This window comes from Trachemys scripta, chromosome 4, assembly GCF_013100865.1.
Source record: "Trachemys scripta elegans isolate TJP31775 chromosome 4, CAS_Tse_1.0, whole genome shotgun sequence".
In the NCBI taxonomy this organism is placed as follows: Eukaryota; Metazoa; Chordata; order Testudines; family Emydidae; genus Trachemys; species Trachemys scripta.
Genome location: NC_048301.1, coordinates 59012633 through 59023252, shown reverse-complemented (window position 1 = coordinate 59023252; position 10620 = coordinate 59012633). Strand labels below are relative to the sequence as shown.

Here is a 10620-nt window from a genome sequence, read left to right as displayed (position 1 = left end):
GGATTCCCTTCTGGCTCTGTTCCAACTCCTGCTTCTAGTCCTGTCTTGTTTACTGCTCCCCTCCTCCTGTCTGTGAACTCACACTTCCTCCGGGGTTTTATGTTCTTTTGTTTCCTCGTGTTTCTTTTTTCTCAGGCAGCTACACTTACATTTAAATTGACATAGCTACATTGCTCAGCAGTGTGAAAAGTTATATACCCTTGAGTGACGTATATGTGCTGGCCTAACCCCTGGATGCAGCTGTGTCAGTGGAAGCATTCTTCCCCTAAGCTAGCTACCTCCGCTCAGGGAGGTGGAGTTACTAAAGCAACGGGAAAACCCCTTCCATTGCTGTAGTGTGTGTCTACACTAACATAAGAACATAAGAACGACCATACTGGGTCAGACCAATGGTCTATCCAGCCCTGTATCCTGTCTTCCGACAGTGGCCAATGCCAGGTGCCCCAGAGGAAATGAACAGAACAGGTAATCATCAAAAAAAAAAAAAAAACAATGAAGAGTACTTGTGGCACCTTAGAGACTAACAAATGTATTTGGGCATAAGCTTTTGTGGGCTAAAACCCACTTCATCAGATGCATGGAGTGGAAAATACAGTAGGAAGAAATAGATATATATATATATACAGAGTACATGAAAAGATGGGGGTTGCCTTACCGCTTCTAATGAGACAATTCAATTAAATTGGGCTATTATCCACCAAGTGATCCATCCCCTGTCACCCATTCCCAGCTTCTGGCAAATAGCTAATAGCCATTGATGACCTATCCTCCAGGAACTTATCTAGTTCTTTTTTGAACCCTGTTATAGTCTTGACCTTCACAACATCCTCTGGCAAAGAGTTTCACAGTTGATTGGGCACTGTGTGAAGAAATACTGCCTTCACTATGGGGTTACTGTAGCCATTGTAGTGTAGACAAGCCCTCAGTCTGTTGTTCCTCACTCGAGCTGAGCTTACTGAAAATCAGTGCTGCCACAGACTGGAAAGATTTTTGAAATGTTCCCTTCTCCTCTTTCTTTCACCCTTCCTATAAAATCTCCTCTTTATCCTAATTCTCTGCTCCCTCTCTCCCTGTCTGGTTTCCAATAACTGAGACACTAGGGGAACCCTCTCAAAGTCAGGGCCTTCTACCAGGCAATACAGCCCTCCCTTCAGCACTAGCCGGTACCGCTCCTAGTCAGGTGTCTCTACTGAATGAGACAAGGCACAGTCTGGTGGGAGCAGAGCAGGTCACTCTCCCAGTGCATCCACTCCTCAGGAGCTAGCCCAGAAAGCCAGAGATCAAGTCTTGAGATTTGAACTTGAGTCTCTTCTTTGGCTTTTTATTTTGCAACCACAGCAGGCCCACACTACATGAACATACTCTGTGAACCATAGCAGAAGAAAGGAAGTTTGGGATAAATTATGCTCGAAGGACTACTAGTGAGCTGTTGAAACAGGCCTTTTACTATAGTTTGCCACTGATCCATCAGCCATGTTTTCATGCAGGGGGAAGGAAGCCTCCATGTACAAAAGGGAGTGTGAAACTAAAGATAAGATTTGGGTTTTGCAAGAGGAAGTGAGGCTAGAGTTTCTGGTCATCTCCACACAGAGGGGATTTTAGCAGAAAGCAGGTTGAACATCTGAAACATACACATCCTCCTAGGATAGTTTCCAACCCAGTCACATTTTTTATTCAGCAAGGAAAACTGAACACTATGGGGTGTTCTCACATTATGTTGGGGCAGTCATAGCACAGTGAAAGAGAGGAGATGCTTGGGGCAAGGTCTTTGGGAAGAATGGAAATATCTGGCTGGCAGCAGGAAAAGGTACTCTCGCTAGGCTGGGAGGAGAGTGATGCATGGACAAGACAGAAAGCAGCCACGTCTCTAGGGTTAAGTGTGTGGAGGATGGAAGTGTCTCTGGCACTAGCAGGAGGCAAACAATCTCACAGTGAGGCACCCTCACTGCACGGGACATAGATGTTGCCAGAACTATGAATGGGATGAAAAATTTGAGCTGCCTTTTTGCACGCGGAAGGTCCCCAGCTGCAAGCTCCCAGCTTTTCACTTCCTGTAGGTGGCAACGCTAATCTCAGCTTTCCTTTTTTTCAAAAGTATGGATCAAAGCCTTGCCCCCTTTCCTTTAGCACTCCTCCCACGGCACAAAGGGCAGCTGGGGGGATTCCCAGGAAATCCCACCTCCTTCCAAACCTTCCATCATAACACACAGTGCTCCAGAAAATCTGATCAGGTAAAATGCCCCTTAGGGAGCCATTACTGCCAGCATAAGATACAGCAGTCCTGTGACTCCTCTGACGTATGCAGGTGATCAGGTGAGAGCAAGGAGGACTTTAAGCCATCATTGCATCCCTCCCACTGCTCCTGCCCTTAGCATAGCTCACCTGGGCCTAAAGATCTGGTCCTGTGTTTCTAGCCTCTTGCAAGGTTAGTCTTGAAAATATAACCCCAATCACTAGTGCTGAATATTTGTTATTGTGATTTGCCCTAAAAGTCCCAGTTTGTTAATGATGTCCCTTATACTCCCTTTGGGATCTGTGCAGTCACAAGTGCCTTGATTTGGGAGAAGATGACACTGCACTAGTAAAGGAAGCGCTGCCTAAACTGTTGCCAGTGGGGCCAGGAACATCACAAGCTGCTTCCCAGGTGGCTGCCTGAATCTGAGCAGCTAGTATGACCTCTGAACACAATGTGGGAGAAGCTTAGTAGCATGACAGACTGAGTGGGCCAGTTACAGGGCCAGAAGTGAGGGACTGCTGTGCTCTAACCTCAGCTCTGACATGGAGGATCTCGATTGCTCTGGCAAGTCACATCATTTCTCTGCCTTAGTTTCCCCAGCTGTACAACGGGGATAATACCAAGGCATCTTGGATGATTAATTAAAGGACTGTTTGGAAAGCCCTATGTACAGCTAAAATGTACTAGAATATGCCCAAAGCCCAGCAGTGGCTGGAGGCCTAGACTCCCGACTTGCAGGAAGAATTGACCCTTGCAACATGCTTTTAAAAGATGTTAACTTTGTTCAGACTGCTCTGTTTCCGCTGCGGGAACCTGTCTGAATATTGCTCCCATCCTTGCTTTTCATTATAGCTGGAGCACTAGCTACACCTCGAGTTAATGGCATCTAACAGTTTCCAGACAAAATGAATAAGCAAAACGTGAGAATGCCCCAGAGAAACGTCCGACTGACCTTCCCCAGAATCTTCGGCTGGCCCTGTGCATAGTGGCAGGATGACCAGATAAGGGTGGATTAGGTTTGGAAAGGCAGGGGCGAAAATTTTGTGTCAGGCCCACTTCAAAATGCTGAGTCTGCCTCCGTGACTAACAGGAATGTCAACATGGGCATACTGCCCATTTTTATCACCTACCCTTTTCAGAGAAACATTACTTCCTTTTATATTCTTCTCTTCTGCCCTTCCGTGAACAATGGCTGTGCTAGGTGTAGATCACAACCACAATTGCTACAGCTTGATTTTCGTAGAAGGGAACTGTTATGAAATCCTAGCTTATATATGGAAATCCTGCTAGGTTGGGCGTGTGTTGCAGTAAACCTGCCATTTATTTTATTAAAAAAAGGCAAAATGTCGTCAGTCCCATCCATTTTAACCTGTGCGCACTTCTCCTCAGCTGCCAATGCTTCTGCACCTGTCCGGGGAGATGCCCCTCCTTGCCTGCAATTAGCACACAGACAGTTCTGCCCTCTGTGCACTCAACTGTGTTTGGGGGTGACGGGCTCCTTTTGTACAATGGTGTCAATGTACTTGTACCCCAATCTGGTGAGAGCAGCCCCTGCAGTTAACAGAGAGACTGTTATCCTTACCCTCTGTCCTATGTATCTCCCAGACACAGCGCTCTTCACTGGAGTCACGAGAAACTTGGAGGTTTTGCCTTTTAGGCACTCTGGCAGATCTTTCCTTTGGTTTTGATTTATGGTATTTGCATCTACTCTATAAATCTTCCTCTGAGCTTAAAGTTCAAAAGCCCCTCAAAACACAAAGCAAAACTCCATGAAAGTTGTCTTGCTGTCCCCAGTTTTGCATCAAACCCATGAATTTCACATGCTTTGGATTCAAATCTAGGGCCCAGGTTGGCATGAAAGGTTAATGAACCGTAATGAATCTTTCACTCAACCTGCTCTGAGGTTTTGTCTATACTTGGGATTCAGCCATTGGTGACCAGAAGCTGGGGCAACTGCAGTGGTACAGCCCTCCTCATGCTGATAAAGAAAGTTAGGATTTGCACCAGTGGCACTTACTCCTGCTTGAAAATGAGGTAACCTGAACTAGGAAGGATGACCTAGTGAATAAGGGTCTTCCTAAGGACTCAGATGAGTTTAATTCCTGGTTCCTTGGGGGGAGGGATAGCTCAGTGGTTTGAGCATTGGCCTGCTAAATCCAGGGTTGTGAGTTCAATCCTTGAGGGGGCCTCTTGGGGATCTGGGGCAAAATCAGTACTTGGTCCTGCTAGTCAAGGCAGGGGGCTAGACTCAATGACCTTTCAAGGTCCCTTCCAGTTCTAGGAGATGGGATATCTCCATTTATTTCTATTTCAACCACAGATTTCCTATATGATATTGGCAAGTCATTAAATGTACCCTGTCTCAGGTTCCTCCCTCTGTAAAATGGGTATAATATTTCTTTACCTCACAGGGATATTGTGAGGATAATTTCATAAAAGATTTGAAGTGTTCAGATGCTCCAGTGATGAGAACCATATAAGTAGAATATGCACTGTAAAATAAATGCATTCCTTGACCCAGGTAGATGGTTCCGTAGTGTTGAGGGGGCTGATCACATGTGGCCAGGCTCACTGGTGCTCTTGTGCTGGTGTCTGTTGAAATTGATAAACGACTGGGAGGTTCACTGGCAGAGACTGCACTTGTTCTAAAGAAAAAAATTTAAGGAAGTTCTGTCCGGAAGTGTCTGCTGAACGTTACTCTTGAGTAGTGCAGAGTTCTAAGGAGTAGATCTCTCCTAGAGAGTGTGCATGCGTGTGTTTCTCTCAGCCCATCCCAGGCTTTCCTCTTGCGTAAGCTTCATCTTCTCCTCCCTGTGCTGGGACGCACCTGCTTGTTTGGAGAACCGCTGATTTACAATGCAGATGAGCGGCTCTTTGCTTGTCTGTGCTGGTCGTCCCTAAGTTTCCCTGGCATATAAGAGGTTGTTTGGTGCCTGATGCCAAGGGCAGCGGTGGCAGAGAACACGATGTGAGAGGCAGAGATCAAGAAGAGGGGGGCCAAGAAAGAGCAAGCCCCGCAGCTGCCCTGTTGGCTGAGGGGCAGATCTGTGGGACAGAATGTCGATGCTCACACCCATCCTGAAGCCCCTCGAGGTGAAGGAGTATCTATCCAAGGGCGAGCGCTTCATCAAGTGGGACGATGTGAGTACCTGGCCTTTCACTGCCTGTGATGGGGGCACGGAGGAGGCCGAAGTCCTGCTGGAGGGCTGGGAGTGCTTGCTCATGTGTGCGTGTGTGTGTGGGCAGCCTGTATGCAAGAAAGTAGGAGGGGGCAATGGGAAAATGTATGTCTGCTGTATGTGTGAGCACCTAATGCATGGAGAGGGATGGGTGGATGAGGGGGATGCTGAGTGAGTGCATGTGTGTATGGGTACCGGGGGGGGGGTGATGTGGGCCTGTGTGAGTGTGGGAGGTCATGGCAGTGCACTCTGACCCCCACGGGCACAGGCAGTTGTGTCCTAGTTCGATGAAGGAGATCTCTGATGGCATGATCAAGGCCCCCCTTCTGTCCAATGGGGTCAGCCTAGGGAAAGATGGAAAGTCAGTGTAGCTCCCCTCCTCCTCCTCAAGACAAAGGAAACGTGTCCTTGGTGCTGTAGGTCTCCCTGTGCCAACAGGGTCACTCCCTGCACTCAGAGATCTCCAACGAGGTTGGCCAGGATATGGGTCTCAAGCAGAAGGGCTCTCCAGTTTTGCAGACGGAGGGAAAAAAATCAGATCAGGAGTTGCTTCCCTTTCTGATCGGAGTAAGTGGGTGTGGCGGTGAGCTGTTTCCTTCTCTCCCAGCCCTGTTCGTGAACAGGGAAGATGTGTGTAGTCTGTGAGCTACAGAACTTGCATGGGATATAGGGGTCCAAGTGGCTGCTCAGTCCATGCTTTCACCAGTGTTAGGAAGGAGGCTCAGGAATAGGCTTATTTCCCCACCATTCTGGGTTGGGCTCAAGGGCCTGCTTTGGTTGGTTTTTAGCTGAGGACTGTGAAGAGCTGCTCGCTCATCCATCTTCTTGTGTCTGCAAAGTGACTGGTTTGAGTTATCCATTGAGTACTCATCACAGTCTGGGGGAAGGGGTTTGGAACAGGAGTGAAGGAGGAAATTCATTTGCTAAATATTCCTCTGAGTCTAAGAATCTGTGCTCATTGTCTCCCAGGAAGGCCTCCAGCATTCCCCCAGGCAGGGATATGGGGCAGCTGTCCATCTCTTTATTTTAGAGCCAGATCTCTGTGCCTTTTAAGATTTACTCATCACTAGAGGTAAGAGTCAATAGACCAGGGCAGGGAGCTATGGATATATGATATATGATCCAGTTTGCCTGGATCTGGGGGAAGCTTTTACACAATATGGCAAAAGAGACACATTTTAAAGGTACATAAGTAGCTATGTAGTGGGTGATGGTGAGCTCCTCAAGTGGATGCAGAATTAGTTGAAGACAAAGGGCCCTCCTTTGTAGAAGCAGTATGGGATGAAAGAGGCGACTGGGGACATGCAGTAATCAATGATCTGCAATGACAATCTAGCAGTGATCAAGCCAGTAGGTCATGTAGCATGCAGATAGCAGAAATGGATGGTGGTAAGTAATACAGGTCAAAATGACACTGGGAGAGCTCAGCAACATGGGCAGATGCTCCTCCTGACTTGTATAATTTGCTGTAGAAAATAAGTGAATGAGGCCAGAGCTGAGTGGAACACAGATATATCTATCTTAATCATGATTGCTGCTAGCAGGTTTCTAATGTGGCTTCCTTAGTATTTTGTTTCTGAGAACAATGTTGGCCAAACACGCATAGTCTAAAGCCGGCATTTTCAAGTGGCCACCAATTTTCTGTCCCTGTTTTTGGGTCCCCACCTTAAGACAACTAGAATCTGATTTTTAAAGGCCTTCCCTTGGAAATACTGGGTGCTCAGCACCTCTAAAATCCAAGTTGTCTCAAACTGATCATCTAAGAACTGAACCCTCTGGTCTCCCCCAAAAAACACTGGCCACTGCTGAAAATGCTGGCCTTAGTCCTTAGGTAGTCGACAGCATGGCTCTCCAGCAAAACATATCCCTAATCAGGATTTGGTTATTCCATTCACATTTCTCCATCTCGTCATGCTTCCTGTCCCACGTGTGTGTGTGCAGGGACGGGGGAGGGAGGGGCAGGAGTGCTGCAAAGGGAAATGGTGAGACATCTTGGGCTGCAGTGTTGTCAGTGGGCTGGCAACACTTGGTTCTCCTTTTCCCTCTCATTGAACTGGATTTTGGGATCCCTTTGTTTTCTCAGCACCTGACCAGATTAGGATCCTGACGAAAGCTAGCTGCTTTAAACGGTATCCAGATTAGGTGCTGTTGGTGGGCAGGGGGAAACGTTTTGATTAAATGAAGGAGATTACGTCAGCTTCATCCGGCAAGGAGGTATTTCCTTTGCAGTCTCGGAGTCGTACTGGAATAGGGTGACCAGATGTCCTGATTTTATAGGGACAGTCCCGATTTTTAGGTCTTTTTCTTATATAGGGTCCTATTACCCCCACACCCGTCCCGATTTTTCACACTTGCTGTCTGGTCACCCTATACTGGAACCACCACGGCTTTTGGATTCCCAGGGAGCAGAAATGGCCTACCGGGCCTTTAGCACCTTCAACTGGCCTAGCAGTTGGAGCTTTCCCTCTAACGGAGGACGTCCTCCTCTAGGCTGACTTATTTTAATGTATTTTATTTAATTAGATTGAAACTTCTAGGGGGGAGGGATCATCTTTACTCTGTGTTTGTACAGTACCCAGTTCAAAGGGGGTACCATCCAGAGTAGGGAGTCTGAGTGTTACTGTAATACAGATGATACCTAATCATTATAGCCACCTTGAAGACCACTCCAAAGCTTCAGCTAATGCAGAATGTGCTTGGCCATCTCTTAAGTGGGGCAAGCAGATGTGAATATAGCAGTTGGGATATATTACCGACCACCTGACCAGGATGGTGATAGTGACTGTGAAATGCTCAGGGAGATTAGAGAGGCTATCAAAATAAAAAAACTCAATAATAATGGGGGATTTCAACTATCCCCATATTGACTGGGTACATGTCACCTCAGGACGGGATGCAGAGATAAAGTTTCTTGACACCTTAAATGACTGCTTTTTGAAGCAGCTAGTCCTGAAACCCACAAGAGGAGAGGCAATTCTTGATTTAGTCCTAAGTGGAGCACAGGATCTGGTCCAAGAGATGAATATAACTGGTCCGCCTGGTAACAGTGACCATAATATTATTAAATGTAACATCCCTGGGACAGGGAAAACACCACAGCAGTCCAGCACTGTAGCATATAATTTCAGAGAGAGGGACTACACAAAAATAAGAAAGTTAGTTAAACAGAAATTAAAAGGTACAGTGCCAAAAGTGACATCCCTGCAAGCCGCATAGAAACTTTTAAAAGACACTATAATAGAGGCCCAACTTAAATGTATACCCCAAATTAAAAAACATAGTAAGGGAACCAAAAAAGTCCTACCATGGCTAAACAACCAGGTAAAAGAAGCAGTGAGAGGCAAAAAGGCATCCTTTAAAAAGTGGAAGTTAAATCCTAGTGAGGAAAATAGAGAGGAGCATAAACTTTGGCAAATGAAGTGTAAAAATATAATTAGGAAGGCCAAAAAAGAATTTGAAGAATAGCTAGACAAAGACTCAAAAAGTTATAGCACAAAAAAATTTAAGTACATCAGAAGCAAGAAGCCTGCTAAACAACCAGTGGGACCACTGGACGATCAAGATGCTAAAGGAGCACTCAAGGACGATAAGACCATAGTGGAGAAGCTACATCAATTCTTTGCATCAGTTTTCACGTCTGAGGATGTGAGGGAGATTCCCACACCTGAGTCATTCTCTTTAGGTGACAAATCTGAGAAACTGTCCCAGATTGAGGTGTCATTAGAGGAGGTTTTCGAACAAATTGATAAACTAAACAGTAATAAGTCACCAGGACCAGATGGTATTCACCCAAGAGTTCTGAAGGAATTCAAATGTGAAATTGCAGAACTACTAAATCTAGTCTGTAACTTATCATTTAAATCAGCTTCTGTACCAAATGATTGGAGGATAGCTAATGTGACGCCAATTTTTAAAAAGGGCTCCAGAGGTGATCCCGGCATTACAGGCCAGTAAGCCTGACTTCAGTACCAGGCAAACTGGTTGAAACTATGGTAAAGAACAAAATTGTCAGACACATAGTTGAACATAATTTATTGGTGAAGAGTCAACATGGTTTTTGTAAAAGGAAATCATGCCTCACCAATCCACTAGAATTCCTTGAGGAGGTCAACAAGCATGTGGACAAGGGGATTCCAGTGGATATAGTGTACTTAGATTTTCAGAAAGCCTTTGACAAGGTCCCTCACCAAAGGCTTTTAAGCAAAGTAAGCTGTCACGCGGTAAGAGGGAAGGTCCTCTCATGGATCAGTAACTAGTTAAAAGATAGGAAAATAAGGGTAGGAATAAATGGTCAGTTTTCAGAATGGAGAGAGGTAAATAGTGGTGTCCCCCAGGGGTCTGTACTGGGATCAGTACTATTCAACATATTCGTAAATGATTTGGAAAAAGAGGTAAAGAGTGAGGTGGCAAAATTTGCGATGATACCAAATTACTAAAGATAGTTAAGTGCCAGGCAGACTGCAAAGAGCTACAAAAGGATCTCACAAAACTGGGTGACTGGGCAACAAAATGGCAGATGAAATTCAGTGTTGATAAATGCAAAGTAATGCACATTGGAAAACATAATCCCAACTATACATATAAAATTATGGGGTCTAAATTAGCTGTTGCCACTCAAGAAAGAGATCTTGAGTCATTATGAATAGTTTTCTGAAAACATCTATTCAATGTGCAGTGGCGGTCAAAAAAGGTAACAGAATGTTGGGAATCATCAAGAAAGGGATAGATAATAAGACAGAAAATAGCATATTGCCTCTATATAAATCCATGGTATGCCCACATCTTGAATACTGTGTGCAGATGTGATCGCCCCATCTCAAAAAAAAATATATTGGAATTGGAAAAGGTTCAGATAAGGGCAACAAAAATGATTAGGGGTATGGAATGGCTTCTGCATGAGGAAAGATTAATAAGACTGGGACTTTTCAGTTTGGAAAAGAGATGACTAAGGGGGATATGATTGATGTCTATAAAATCATGACTGGTAAATAAGGAAGTGTTATTTACAGGGCTGGCTCCAGGCACCAGCCCACCAAGCACGTGCTTGGGGCAGCACCTTGGGGCGGGGCGGCGCTCGGGTTTTTATTTAATTTAATTTTTTTTGGTTCGTAGGGGCAGCACTGGAGGGTTTTTTTTTGTTTCCGTGGCGCGGCGCTCAGGAGGGGTGGGGCTTCGGGGGGGGGCGGGGGCTGGCGCGGCGCTCAG

General features: G+C 45.8%; 1 protein-coding gene across 7 annotated transcripts in view; it reads left to right on the top strand.

The window, feature by feature from the left end:
• The first annotated feature begins 4949 nt into the window (after positions 1–4949).
• PLCB2 (phospholipase C beta 2) overlaps positions 4950–10620 on the top strand; it is a 70358-nt gene continuing 64687 nt past the window's right edge. For all 7 annotated transcript variants that reach the window (XR_004645584.1, XR_004645583.1, XR_004645585.1 and 4 more), the window contains exon 1: positions 4950–5377. Coding sequence is in view for 4 of the 7 variants with exons in the window: in XM_034769586.1 (XP_034625477.1) it covers positions 5294–5377 (84 nt within the window). In the remaining 3 variants the exon portion in view is untranslated. The remainder of the gene's footprint in view (positions 5378–10620) is intronic.